Genomic DNA, 15,000 nt, shown 5'->3' with positions numbered 1-15,000 from the left:
CAGCCAAACTCCCAACGCAACACAGTGCCTGAAATCCCAAATGTCCAGCCTTGCCCTCCATGGTCCATACTCAGAAACGCTTCACTCTCGCGACGACTATTTTCAAAGGCTCTAGTTGAAGATACTCATGTTCTTAAGTGTATTTTCATGGTTCTGGTGATGGACGAGCAAGATTTTAGTGTATATTAAGGAGAAACTGTCTTGAAAACCCTGCTTGTCATCTCTGGCGATCTTGAAAAATTGTCATGGTGAGAGCGAGGCGTTTCTGAACATGACCTTATATCTGGCGCCATTTCCTTACCATACACTAAACACTGCAGGAAACACACCACTCGTAAACACAGGAATAAAGAAAAGGTTGTAGTGAATATCTGCCTACATCTCCATTTCCTCTCGATAAAGGGACAGAGGATTCGAGTAAGGACAGGGACTTGTGGGTCATTCATAAGCGGGTGAGGGATCGAAGGAGGCTTAGTCACGGCGGCGGGAGATGGAGGAGCCTATGAATAAGGAATCTATGCATCCAAGCGTGAAATACAAAGGATTATGAGGCTGGGACGTTTCTGATCTTGTGGCTGATTTCTTGCCTCGTCTCTCTCTCTCTCTCTCTCTCTCTCTCTCTCTCTCTCTCTCTCTCTCTCTCTCTCTCTCTCTCTCTCTCTCTCTCTGTATGGATGTAAGTAATGACTGGGAATATTATGTTTTGTTTTATATTTAGGAGGTTTCATATTTTGCAGGTTTCAATGGCTATACTTTATTTGTTCTCTTCTCTGCCAAGCTTACATAACAGTGCGAGGAATGAGTGGGTGATATTAACCTCTTCAGTTACCATGACACGTTTTTATATATATTTTGCTTACTATTTGCTGATTTTATACAGCTTCAGAAATTTATATGGGGATTAAGACTGAAAATTCTGGCTATTAATCGTCTGACCTCCATAGACCCTTCCTAATGTAAATGAAATCGTCTTGTACTCAAAACTCGTGGTAAAAATGCGTCTTTTATATTTATTTTGTTTATTTGGTGGTTTTATACAGCTTCAGAAACCGCTGTGGGGATTAAGACTATGAAAACTTTGGCTATTAATCGTTTGACCTTCATAGACCCTTCCTAATGTCAATGAAATCGTCTAATCGAACTCAAAACTCGTGGTAAAAATGCGTCCCAGAACTTAATGGATTAAGTTAAAGGGTAAAGTTACTGTTTGGATACTCGTTCTATATGTAGGCTGACTGGTTTATATATAGGTTGATTAGGGTGGTTTTCATAGTGGATCTCTCTCTCTCTCTCTCTCTCTCTCTCTCTCTCTCTCTCTTTCTTCTCTTTTTTCCTTTCTTTCCTTCCTTCCTTCCTTCCTTCTTTCTTTCCTTCTTTCCTTCTTTTTTTTCCTTTTTTTTTTCTTTCTCCCTCTCCTCTCCCCTGTCTGTCTGTCTGTCTGTCTGTCTGTCTGTCTGTCTGTCTGTCTGTCTGTCTGTCTGTCTGTCTGTCTGTCTGTCTGTCTGTCTGTCTGTCTGTCTGTCTGTCTGTCTGTCTGTCTCTCTCTCTCTCTCTCTCTCTCTCTCTCTCTCTCTCTCTCTCTCTCTCTCTCTCTCTCTCTCTCTCTCTCTCTCTCTCTCTCTCTCTCTCTCTCTCTCTCTCTCTCTCTCTCTCTCTCTCTCTCTCTCTCTCTCTCTCTCTCTCTCTCTCTCTCTCTCTCTCTCTCTCTCTCTCTCTCTCTCTCTCTCTCTCCAGCCTTATCCAGCAGCTTGAGTAATGACGGGAGGGTAATTGGGGATAAAGATGTTGTTACGTGGTCTTTGTATGTAAATATAGGCCGAATGGTTCTATATATTGGCTGCTTTTTTGGTGTTTCAGTTCCTGGTTTGTTCATTTTCCTCCCGCTCTCAGTTTTTATGTAGCTGTTTGAGTGTTAGTTGGGAAGTATGAAGGAATGAAGCTACTCCTGTCTTGGTTATTTGAAATGCTTCTGTTTTGTGTGTTTTGTGTAGGTTTTTCTTACTTTTCTATCAGTATAAGCATATTTTTTTCATGTAAGAACGGAAAAACTGGCCAAGAAAAACAAAAAGAACGGAAATAGTCAAGCGTTTATGTCCACTCAGATGCCAGTCACCGAGCAGACTCTCGAGAGGAACCATGCGTGCTTTGGGGATCCGAGGGGTCTCCAAGCGCACGAGTTCGAATCCTGTCCACGGTCCGAGTGCAGGTTGGGCTTCCTCACGCGGGGCAACGGTTTCCTAGCGGGTGGGCTTTGAGATAGGAGGTGCCCCAAAAAGTATCCCCTTTAGCCCAGAAATTCCTGTGAAAAGCCCACATGGTATAAAAAAGAAAATGGGTTAAATGTCGTGAGTCTCTTAGATACGTTCAGGTCACAGGTAGATGGAAATGCAGAAGCAGGAAGGGAGTCAAAAGATAATAGAGGAAAAATTTAAGTAGTGTTTCTCTCTGTCCTTATTTGTTAGTTTTTAATTTCTGTTTTCTCAGTTTCGTTTTACTGCTTTATATTTTTCTTTCTTTTTCGCCTTAATGTCACTTTATTTCTGCTCTCTCTGTAATTTCTCCACAATTTTTCACTTCATTTTTGTAATTTTTTCTTCTGTTAAAAGAAAGGGATAAATGTCTTGAGTCTCTTAGGTAAGTTCAGGTCACAGGTAGATGGAAATGCAGAAGCAGGCAGGGAGTCAAAAGATAATGGAAGAAAAATTTGAGTAACCTTTCTATACGTGGGATGTTTTTTGTCTTTCAGTGGGTGATTTATCTCGTTTTCTGACACTTATAGATATTTCGCGTAAGTAAAGAGGTGTAAGTAGTCTTGATATATGTGGGGTGGTTTGGGTGTTCTAGTAGTGAATTCCTCTTTCTTTTATTTAATTCTGTGGGTAATGCGAGGGGAATCGTAAAAGGGAAGGCTCATAATATTACTTGTAGACTTTTCTTCATCGATTCGTCCCTCTTCTTCACACGTTACATTTACTTAGCTGACGATGAAACGATGATTTATGATGGCGTCCCTTATATAATGGTGTGTGATGATAAATGAATTCCAAGTTCATGATATTACTGTAGACTTTATCCTCCTTGCTTATTCGTCTCTGGCTCTCACACGTCACGATGACAGAACTCACGATGAAACGATACATTATTATTATCATTATTTTCTTTTTTTATGTAGGGAAGAGGACCAGCCAAGGGCAAAAAAAGAAAAGATAAAAAAAAAGGCCCAATTGAGTGCTGGCTCTCTAAAAAGTGGAAAAGCCTCGGCCAAAATTAGGGAGCAAATTCCTCATTATGATTGTCTTACGTAATTTTTTTGAATAATAATAAGAAAATGGTAAAATGTGGAGTTCACAATGTGGATTTCTTTCTCTTCGCTTATTTCTTTCTCCTCTTCTTTAAGGGCCGCCGTGGTACAGTGGAACCATGCATGCTTTGGGGTCCGAGGGGTCTCCAAGCGCACGGGTTCGAATCCTGTCCACGGTCCGAGTGTAGGTTGGGCTTTCACTCGTGGCAAGAAAGTATCCCCTTTAGCCCATCAATTCCCGTGAAAAGCCCACATGGTATAAAAAAGAAAGTCACCTTTACTTAAGCCCTTCAGTACAATGACGCGTTTTCATATTCATTCCACTCACTGTTTGATGATTTTATACACCTTCAGATACTTATGTGAGGATTGAAAGAGTGAAAACTCTGGCCATTAATTTTCTGACCTCCATGGACCATTCCTAACCTAATGAAATCGTCAAATCATATCCCAGACTCACGGTAAACAGTGCGTCCCGGTACTGAAGGGGTGACGCGAGTGACTATAAAACGATATAATTATGGAGTCTCTTACATAACTGAGCGATGATAGAGGAGCGGTTATATAGAAAGTTCATAATATTGTTGTTGATTTTTGTCGCTGATTCATCCTTGCCTTCCACACGTTATGCTTACTTAACTGACGGTGACACGATAAATTATGAGACTTTTATGTAGTTTGGTGAGCAATGTTAGAGGAATGGTAGAATATAAAGTTGTAATATTGTTGTACACATTTTCCTCCTCGTGGATTCCTCCCTGCCTTCCACACGCCACGTTAACTTAACTGACGATGAAACGATAAATTATGATGATTTCGTGAGTAATGATAGAGGAATGATGAAATGCAAAGTTCATAATATTAGTGTAGACTTTTTCCTCTTCGTTGATTCGCCCTTCCCTTCCACACGTCACTGCGCCTTTCACTGCTGTTTGGCACTTCAAATGATCACTAAATACAATAAAACATCCTTCCTTGTTCTACAGCCACTTCCAAACATTGAACTGGACTGAAATCACAAAACCTGTTCTCCTTTATCCCTCTTTATTATTGCTGTTGTATTTTTAGATGCTGATGAAGATTCCGTACATTTTATTTATTTTTTTTTATCTAAGAGGGGAAATCTGGCCAAGGGCAACAAAGGGAAACAAAAGAGCCTACTTAGATGACATTCCCCGAGCAAATTCGAGAGAGTTAGCCAAAAGAATGGGATAAATGTCTTGAAACTTCCCTCGTTTAATGCCCTTAATTGTTGTATGTCACAGTGAAAGAGTTACGTAAGTGAGTGACGGTGCAGCAGTAACACGATGGATTGAATTACCAAGACATTAATCTGACGCTGCTTTGTTGTGGGCCAAGCTAATGAAGTGCTGAAGTAGGTCACAGCGTCTCCTTCCCCTCTACTCATCATTCTTATGTAAAATGGTAGTAGTGAAGGAGGAGCGGCGTAACTTTGGTGTGCGTTCTTAATCGTTTTGTTTTCCCGTCAGGACTGTTATCAGAGGCCGCAGAGATGGATAGCTTGGTTCACTTGCTTACTGTTTTCCACTGAAGTAAGAGTCTTGGCTAAACTTCTACTGTAACCATGATAAACAATAACCTTCACTAGCGGGTCAGAGGTTAGTTATTGATATGATGTAGAGTATTACTTAAACTATCTCTGTAATATGAAAACACCCTTGAAAATTACAGCATCTTTCAGGAGAGCGTATTATATCACTGATGCAATGTAGAGTCGTGGTTAAACTGCCACCGTAACCATGAAAATACCTTTGAAAAATACAGTATCTTTCAGGAGAGCGTATTGTGTCACAGATATGATATAGAGTCCTGGTTAACCCCTTCAGTACCAGGACGTGTTTTCAAATTCCTTCTGGGGACTATTTGTTGATTTGATACAGCTTCACAAATTTATGTTGGGATTAAAATAGTGAAGACTGTTGCCATTTCTCCTCTGACCTCCATACACCCTTCCTAATGTCATCAAAATGGTCTAATCGTACACAAATCTCAAGGTAAAAATACATCTCAGTACTGAAGGGGTTAAACTATCACTGTAACCAATAAAACACCCTTGAAAACTACAGTATCTTTCAGGAGAGCGTATTATTATGTCACAGATATAACATAGAGTCTCGGTTAAACTATCACTGTAACCAAGAAAACACCCTTGAAAACCACAGTCATTTTCATTCGAGTATATTGTGATTTACTGTTATGATGAGTCTGTTAATTCGTTTAACTGTTAACATGAATCCACCATTGAAAATCATTAACCTTCACTAGAGCGTGTTATGAGTTACCGATACGTTGAACTTTCAGCGTGATCGTGAAAACACCCTTGAAAACCACAGTAACCTTTAGAGTGTACTGTGAGTTACTGCTGTGGTGTAGAGTCATCGTTAACCTGTCACCATGATCACGAAAATCACTCTTAAAAAAAACACATAAATTTCTGAGGATTTATCGAGATTAGACGCGGAAGTGTTTCAGAATAAATGAGTTAACCATTGCGACACCACCTTGATAAAGTTAATGAAGAAATAAATAATAGTTATATACACTTGTTTTGCTTTAGTGGTGACAGATTACTCTTCCCCATCCCTCCATCATCTTTATACAACAGAGTAGTGGCCTGATTTTAACATACCTAAGGACTACAACGCTAATCAACGCCCGGTGTGTGATTAAGCTTATTTACTTATACAATAGAGAAGTGGCTTAATTTTGATATACCTAAGGACTGCAGCGCTAACCAAAGAGTGGTGTGTGATTAAGCTTATTTACTGACCTGTGAAAGTAGCAAATGTTTTTATATGTATGTAATAAAGTAATGACTAGAGGGCAAACCATACGAGTGACATGCATTTACTCATTAGCAAATTACTGAAGTGTTAACCCTTTCAGTACCATGACGCATTTCCATATTTATTCTGGTTACTATTTGGTGATTTTATACAGCTTCAGAAACGTATGTGGCGATTAGAATAGGGAAGACTGTGGCCACTAATCTTTTGACCTCCATTGAGCCTTCCTAATATCAATAAAATGGTCTAAACGTATCCAAAACTCATGGTATAAATGTGTCCCAGTACTGAAGGGGTTAAGGTGCCAAATGTTTCCTTTTTAACTCACCAAACTTACTAGCGTGACTAATGATGATAGACGTGTAATGGAGTAATAGACTCAAAACATATGATAGAAATTACTGAAGTGTTAAGGCACCAAGTATACGTCCCTTTAATTCACCAAACTCACTGGTATGACTAACGATAAAAGACATGCAGTACGCTAATAGACTGAACACATGGCACCAGTAACCTAAAGCTGCAGCGGTATAGGGAAAGTTAGCCAAATGTAATAAAGTTTATGATGTTATAAAGTAATGGTGTTGGCGAGGCCGGTCTAAACATGATGACCACCTCCCTTTAAGTTAAACAACGGGGAATATCAGTGAAATACCGTATCAACTTAAAATGGACTAAAACATTACATTATTAAGGTATAAAGTAAGGGTTTTAGCGAGGCTCTTCTTAGCATGATGAGCGGCAGCCTTTGAGGGAAGCAGCGGTCCTCTCTTCATGGTTCGTCAGGTGGGCTCAGGTAATAAAGCCGCGCCTCATTAATTCTCACGCTGGTGGAGTTTTGGCCTTAAATAGATGAAATTATTACCCGTGGTGGAGTCTGCTGGCGAAAAGTGGATGGAGGGAGTGTGGAGTGATTGAGGAAGTGAAAGGAAGGGAGTATGTAAGAGTTAGCAGCGGTCTTTCATCTCCCTTGTAGCTTCCACTCGTTTCCAGCCTCTCTTGGTGTTCTATATTGCATCTTCAGTGTTTACAGTAAGTGTGGGATCGAGAAGAGGAAGGAAATAGTGTCTTAAATTAGCACGGGTCTTTCAATCTCACTGCAAAACTTAGTAACATCCACTCGTCTCCAGCCTCTTTTGGTGTTCTATGTTGCAGCATTAGAGTATTTTGAGTTAGTTATCGAGGAAGGGAAGGAAAGTGTCTTAATTATTAGCATGGTTCTTTCATCTCCCTGGAAAAGTAATCTACACTCGTCTCTAATCTTTCATGATACTCAATATTAATTCGTTACAGCGTGTAGAGTATTTTGAGATAGTGTGTTATCGAGGAAGGGAAGCAAATGGAGTGTCTTAACGATTACCACGGTTCCTTCATCTCCCTGGAAAACTTTTAACCTACTTTTAGTGTTTCCTATCTTTTCATTACAGTATTTTGATTTGGTGCGTTATCGAGGAGAGGAAGCAAATGGAGTGTCTTCACGATTACCACGGTTCCTTCATCTCCCTGGAAAACTAACCTACTCTTGGTGTTTTCTATTTTTCCGAGGAAGGAAGAAAATGGAGTGTCTTAACGATTACCACGGTTCCTTCATCTCCCTGCAAAACTTTAAACCAACACTCGTCTCAAGCATGACCTAGTATTGAAGTAAGCATGAGAGTATTTAGAATATTTGGAGTTTGTGTGTTATCGAGGAGAGGAAGGAAAGTGGTTATATTAAGAGTCAATCCTTTCGTCTCCTTCAAAGATTTAGTAGCTCCTCTCATCCTCAGCGTCACTTGGCACTCTCTCTCTCTCTCTCTCTCTCTCTCTATTACTTCGTTGGAATATTTCAGAGTTAGTATGACGTGGAGGAAGGGAAGGAGATGAAGTGTCATAATGATTAGCAGCGTCCTTTCATCTCCCTTAGTGTTAGTTGCCTTCACTCATCTCCACCCTCGCTTGCCACTCTTTATTGCTTCATTAGAGTGCTCACCATGTTTAAAGTCGCAGCTTCAACTCATCTTGACATCCTTTGCTTCTCAGACGTAGTAATTAGGCTGTTAGTGTCGAGTTAATAGGGAGGTCTAAAAGGTAAGGCAGATTTATGGACAGGGAATGATTGGTGAGGATAAATAGGCATGTTTTATACAAGAACTGCCTCGTGTGGGCCTAGTGGTTTCCTGCACCTTCCATTATTTTACGTTATTGTGTCTTGAAGTGTTTTTTAATGGAAAATCTGGCCAAGGGCAACAGAAACGATTAGACTAAAAAAGGCCCTCCTAGATGCCAGTTCTCGAGCAGATCCGAGAGTTAGCCAGAAAGAATGGGATAATTGTCTTGAAATCTCCTTAAATGAGTTCAGGTCATAGGAAGATTAAGACACTCACATCACGCTCAAACTCATTCCTGGAGCGTGTTTGTTGAATATGGAAGATGAGGACACTTACTCCACGCTCAAACTAATTCCTGGAGCGTGTTTGTTGAATATGGAAGATGAGGACACTTACTCCACGCTCAAACTCATTCCTGGAGCGTGTATGTTGAATATGGAAGATGAGGACACTTACTCCACGCTCAAACTAATTCCTGGAGCGTGTTTGTTGAATATGGAAGATGAGGACACTTACTCCACGCTCAAACTAATTCCTGGAGCGTGTTTGTTGAATATGGAAGATGAGGACACTTACTCCACGCTCAAACTAATTCCTGGAGCGTGTTTGTTGAATATGGAAGATGAGGACACTTACTCCACGCTCAAACTAATTCCTGGAGCGTGTTTGTTGAATATGGAAGATGAGGACGCTTACTCCACGCTCAAACTAATTCCTGGAGCGTGTTTGTTGAATATGGAAGATGAGGACACTTACTCCACGCTCAAACTAATTCCTGGAGCGTGTTTGTTGAATATGGAAGATGAGGACGCTTACACCACGCTCAAACTAATTCCTGGAGCGTGTATGCTGAGTATTTAGTGAAGTGTAACAGCGAGAGAAGAAAAGAAGGTAAGAATTAGAAGCTTCCATTGATCCCAAGACCCTTTACTCTAGAAATGAATGGGAAGACACACCCAGACGGTATCATTTAGATTTTAAACTCTGCATTCTGAGTGTTTCGTCGGGGCAAGAGTAATAGCGAGAGGAGAGGATGTAAATATAAGTAGCCTCCATCTCGAAACCGTTCCTCGTGTTTTCAAGTGTTTCTCCAGCTGCTAAACCGTATTACCAGCGCAGCCCGTCCGGTTTAATTTGCCTAGTCTTATATCGCTACATTTCCTGGGTTATGTACTTTGTTAATTGTTAATTGTCTCCCTGTCTGTCTGTCTGTCTGTCTGTCTGTCTACTTGTTTGTCTGATTATATTTGTCTTTGTCTCAGTTTTTGTTTTGTTTGTTTCTGTTCTCTCTCTCTCTCTCTCTCTCTCTCTCTCTCTCTCTCTCTCTCTCTCTCTCTCTCTCTCTCTCTCTCTCTCTCTCTCTCTCTCTCTCTCTCTCTCTCTCTCTCTCTCTCTCTCTCTCTCTCTCTCTCTCTCTCTCTCTCTCTCTCTCTCTCTCTCTCTCTCTCTCTCTCTCTCTCTCTCTCTCTCTCTCTCTCTCTCTCTCTCTCGTGCCCGCGGGATTAAGGCAAGAGGAACCAAGTGTGGAATTAGTCTCCGCCGCATCCGTCTTGTGTTTGTCATGGTGACGGTGAAAGAGAAGACAACGCAAAGAAATACTCAGAAAAAGCATTGGTTTGTGACATTGGTTTGTGATCTTGTGACCGTTGATGTGGTGTGTGGAGAGAGAGAGAGAGAGAGAGAGAGAGAGAGAGAGAGAGAGAGAGAGAGAGAGAGAGAGAGAGAGAGAGAGAGAGAGAGAGAGAGAGAGAGAGAGAGAGAGAGAGAGAGAGAGAGAGAGAGAGAGAGAGAGAGAGAGAGAGAGAGCGCCGTAAGGTATTTTTCTGTAAGGCAGTTTAAATTCATAAAAACAATTAACAGCGTTCAAAAAGTAATAAAAAACTAATAGAAAATAAAGGGATAAGAAAAAAAGAAAATGTGAAAGAAAATGTAAAAGAAGAAAAGCAAAGGGCGGAAGACAAAGGTGCCCTGCGGAGGATCTCATATCAGGGGGCTGCGGGAACCCATTTTCTCCAGCGTCCCATCAGCGAGATGTCAAACATTGATTCATCGATTTTCCTCCAAATATATCTCACTGCAAACAGCTGGAGACTGATGCGCCACGCCCTTCCTCCTCCACACCTGTCCCGAGCCTTTCCTTACCTGCCGCAGCCTTCCCTAACCTAACCTAACCAAATATATTACCTCACCAGCCTGTAACATGAAGCGATGGATAAGCCACGCCCTTCCTTCTCCACACCTGTCCTGGGCCTCTTGTTGCCTACCAGAGCCTCGCCTTGTCTTACCTTACCCTTACCTTACCTTACCTTACCCAACACAACCTAGCTTAAACCAAACTCACCAAAGTAACCTAACCTAACTAACCTAACCTAAATAAAACCTAACCTAATCTAACCTGGCAAAACCCAACTTAATCTAACCTAACCTGACTTCAGCTAACCTATCCTGACCTAACCTAACCTAACCTAACCTCAGCTAACCTAACCTGACCTAACCTAACCTAACCTAACCTAACCTAATCTAACCTAACCTATCTTGACCTAACCTAACCTAACCTGACCTCAGCTAACCTAACCTGACCTAACCTAACCTAACCTAATCTAACCTAACCTATCTTGACCTAACCTAACCTAACCTGACCTCAGCTAACCTAACCTGACTTAACCTGACCTAACCTAACCTATCTTGACCTAACCTAACCTAACCTGACCTCAGCTAACCTAACCTGACCTAACCTAACCTAACCTAACCTAACCTAACCTGACCAGCTAACTTATCCTGACCTATCCTAACCTAACTTGACTTCAGCTAACCTAACCTAACCTAACCTGACCTAACCTGATATACTACCTCGGCAGTCTGACATGAAGAGATGAGTAAGTCACGCCCTTTTTCCTCCACACCTGTCACGTGCCTCTTGTTACCTAACCTACCCTAAGCTAAACAAATACAGCGCTTCTACTGCCAAAACTATGTGAATCCTTCTCTACATTTGTCTTCTAAATGTCATTACTTGTGTACCTAACCTAACCTAACCTAACTTTACTTAACTTGATTGAACTTATTTACTTCACTTCACTTCACACTTCACTTCACCTAACCTAATCTAACCTAACTCACTAAGCTAACTCACCTAACTTAGCCAAACTCAACCTAATTCAACTAAACTGAATGTGACCTAACCCAACCCAACCTAAAAAAAAAAAACTAACCTAACCTAACCTATCCTAAACTGAACCTAACCTAACCTAACTAAACTGAACCTAATCTATCCTAACCCAACTGAACCTAACCTAACCTAACCAAACTGAACCTAACCTATCCTAACCAAACTGAACCTAATCTATCCCAACCAAACTGAACCTAACCTATCCCAAACTGAACCTAATCTATCCTAACCAAACTGAACCTAACCTATCCTAACCAAACTGAACCTAACCTATCCTAACTAAACTGAACCTAACCTAACCAAACTGAACCTAACGTAACCAAACTGAATCTAACCTAACCTAACCGAACCCTAACCTATCCTAATCTAACCTAACCTAACCTAAAATAGATTACCTATCCAATCAATTTCACAGCCTTCCTTCTTTACACCTGTGCTCTAAACGTCACTACCTGTCGTGACTTTACATAACGTGACCAGGATAAATAAAGTACTTTGGCAGCTAGAAACACGAAAGGGTGATGCGCCACGCCCTTCCTCTCCTCCACACCTGTGACCCGAGCCTCTCATTATCTGCCCCGACCCTTTCCTGGCCCAACTATAGAGCACCTCGACAAATAGAGAACTCTGAATTTGTTAGGCATAGTGAAATAGAATAGAAGGTATTAGATAACTTGGGATAATTGAAACTGTCAGTGTGTGTGTGTGTGTGTGTGTGTGTGTGTGTGTGTGTGTGTGTGTGTGTGTGTGTGTGTGTGTGTGTGTGTGTGTGTGTGTGTGTGTGTGTGTGTGTGTGTGTGTGTGTGTTTTGTTACGCGGAAATGTCATCTCAAACATACAAAACAACAAGACTTCTTAAAATATTACAGTTGATGATTGGATATGAGTGATTAACTACTTCTAAAACACCATAAAAAAAAACAAATGAAAATTAATAGATAAACACACAAATGAATAAATAAATAGACCAATAAATAAGAAACGATAGAGAAGAACTGTATAAATTTCTCGTAAATAAATAAAAATAATACTGAAACAAGATACTCAAATCCCGTAGACTTTACACACACTAACGCCCGTATTCAGAAACGCTATGCTCTATCACCATCACTTACTCTCCACAGGCTTTAGTTTAAAATGTTCATGTTTTTAAAGAGATTTTTATGGTTCTGGTGATAGACTGTCAAGAATTCTAGTTTATCATGAGGAAAAACTGTCTTGAAAACCCTGGTAGTGGTTCTGTGGCCTTGGAAAATTGTCGTAGTGAAAGAACAAGACGTTTATGAATGTGGTCGTAAGATTGACGATAAAACGAAGAGAACCATTGTGGGACTCAGAGCTTGCGTTGTGCTGCTTCCCCTGGGCTGCCTTTGCTGTGTGGAGTGGTGCTGTGAGTGGTGCGAGTGCTGTCAGGAGTATTGATGCTGTGGGAGTAAAATCTATGTTCCTGTTTGCTGTGGGACTAAAGAATTGATGTCGTAGTGAAATATCTATAGTGCTGGGTTTCCTGTTGTTGACTTTAAGATTTCCTCGTTCGTCTGCTGTGGGAGTGAATACTTTCTTACTGTTTTGCTGTGGATAGCTAGTAAATTGATTATTTTTCCCCCCACTGTTGTGTAAAGAAATGTTGAGAAAATGGACTGGCTTCTCTTATGGTTTATCTGTTTCTTATCGCGAGCTTTCTCATATGTACATTTTTTTTTAACCTTGATCGAACTTCCTGATGAAAAAAAAAAAAAAAAAAAAAAAAAAAAAGCGATACTGCAGGATTTTTGGTGCTGTGGAAACGGCGTCGCTGTGTGAGTAAAGACCTTTTGTCACGTCGTTGCTGTATGCTGTGTGGTACCTACGTCAGTGCTGTGTAAATTATGCTGTGTAAATTTTGCTTCTGTTGTTGCTGTGTATTTGAAAGGTAATCCCACTCATCATCTTTATCATTGCTGTGTGCTGTGGTGTACTAGAACCATGGATAAGTCCCTACGTGCTTCATGCGTCGTGGTGCTGTGGCTGTTGCTGTTGCTGTTGCTCTCCCTGTCTGCTGTTTTGGAATGCTCATCTCGCCATAGCCCTTTTGACCTCTCATGACCCCGCCGCCACCAATTACGCCCCCCCAGAGCTCCTGTCTCCTCCCATCACCACCCTTTGCTTCGCTTCCCTTCCCTTCACGTCCCCTCCACGCTCCGGCCCTTCTCCTCATCCTCCACCTCTATTTCCTCTTTCTCCCCATTCTCAAATATTCCGTCTCTTTCTCCCTCTCTCCCTTTTCCTGTACAGCATTCCTCACCCTCTTCCCTGTACGCTTCCTTTCCTCCTCCTCCTCCTCCTCCTCCTCTTCCCTTTCGTTTTCACTTGAATCAGCAAATCTGCCTCATTTTACCTAAGTCTTCCTTCTTATTTTATCCTCCCTGGCTTACGTTTTCTTTGAATTGTGTTTATTATTTCTGCATGTGTGTGTGTGTGTGTGTGTGTGTGTGAGAGAGAGAGAGTATGTGTCACCAGACGAATAGAGTGAGACAGAAGCAGAGACACAGAAAGAAAAAGAGAGAGAAATACGAGAAGAAACACAAAGACTCAAACCAGAAAGAGAAACACCTCAACACAAACACTTCATAACCAACACATGCCATCTTAACACAAACACAAACAAACAAAGGAAAGAGAAACAAACCCAACTAATCCTTGATATCACTTAAGAGTAAACCCACCACAAGTGAACCTAACCTAACCTAACCTAACCACAAGTGAGCCTAACCTAACCTAACCTAACCCAACCCAACTTAACCTAACCTAACCTGATCTAACCTAACCTAACCTAACCTAACCTTAACCTAACCTAACCTAACCTAACCTTAACCTAACCTAACCTGATCTAACCTAACCTAACCTAGCCAAATCTAACCTGATTTAACCCAACCCAACCTAACCTAACCTAACCTAACCTAACCTAACCTAACCTTAACCTTAACCTAACCTAACCTAACCTAACCTAACCTAACCTTAACCTATCTAACCTAATCTAACCTAACCTAACCTAGCCAAATCTAACCTGATTTAACCCAACCCAACCTAACCTAACCTAACCTAACCTTAACCTAACCTAACCTAACCTAACCTAACCTAGCCAAATCTAACCTTACCTAACCTTACCTTACCTTACTGTACCTTACCTTACCTTACCTTACCTCATCTCATCTCATCTCTTCTCACTTCACCTCACCTCACTTCACCTAACCTAACCTAACCTAACCTAATCTAACCTAACTCAACCCATCCCATCCCAACCCATCCCATCCCAACCCATCCCAACCCATCCCAACCCAACCCAACCCAACCCATCCCAACCCATCCCAACCCAACCCAACCCAACCCAACCCAACCCAACCCAACCCAACCCAACCCATCCCAACCCATCCCGACCCAACCACCCAACCCAACTAACCACAAACAAAAAAAATCTCCTCTCACTGGTTCACAGAAGATCAACACCCTCTTGCTCTCATTAACCCTCTTACCTCATGACCTCCTGACCCCTTCTCCCCCTGACTTATCATCCCCCGATCATCATCAATTGACCGTTGTACCTGTCTGGGGGAAGCAAAGGGAGGGGTTAACTCTGCCTAGCTGGGTTAAATC

The 15,000-nt window shown here is 41.4% G+C and overlaps 1 protein-coding gene across 1 annotated transcript in view; it reads right to left on the bottom strand.

Moving 5' to 3' along the window:
- Positions 1 to 61, bottom strand: part of LOC123507263 (proline-rich receptor-like protein kinase PERK2) — a 30,123-nt gene extending 30,062 nt beyond the window's left edge. Inside the window, exon 1 of the mRNA XM_045260026.1 lies at positions 1 to 61. This exon is cut by the window's left edge and continues 13 nt beyond it. Within this exon, the coding sequence (XP_045115961.1) occupies positions 1 to 61 (61 nt within the window).
- Positions 62 to 15,000: the final 14,939 nt, after the last annotated feature.

The sequence above is a fragment of the Portunus trituberculatus genome, chromosome 21, assembly GCF_017591435.1.
Source record: "Portunus trituberculatus isolate SZX2019 chromosome 21, ASM1759143v1, whole genome shotgun sequence".
Taxonomy (NCBI): Eukaryota; Metazoa; Arthropoda; class Malacostraca; order Decapoda; family Portunidae; genus Portunus; species Portunus trituberculatus.
The sequence above is the reverse complement of the archived record's forward strand: the minus strand, read 5'-3'. Positions and strand labels throughout refer to the sequence as shown.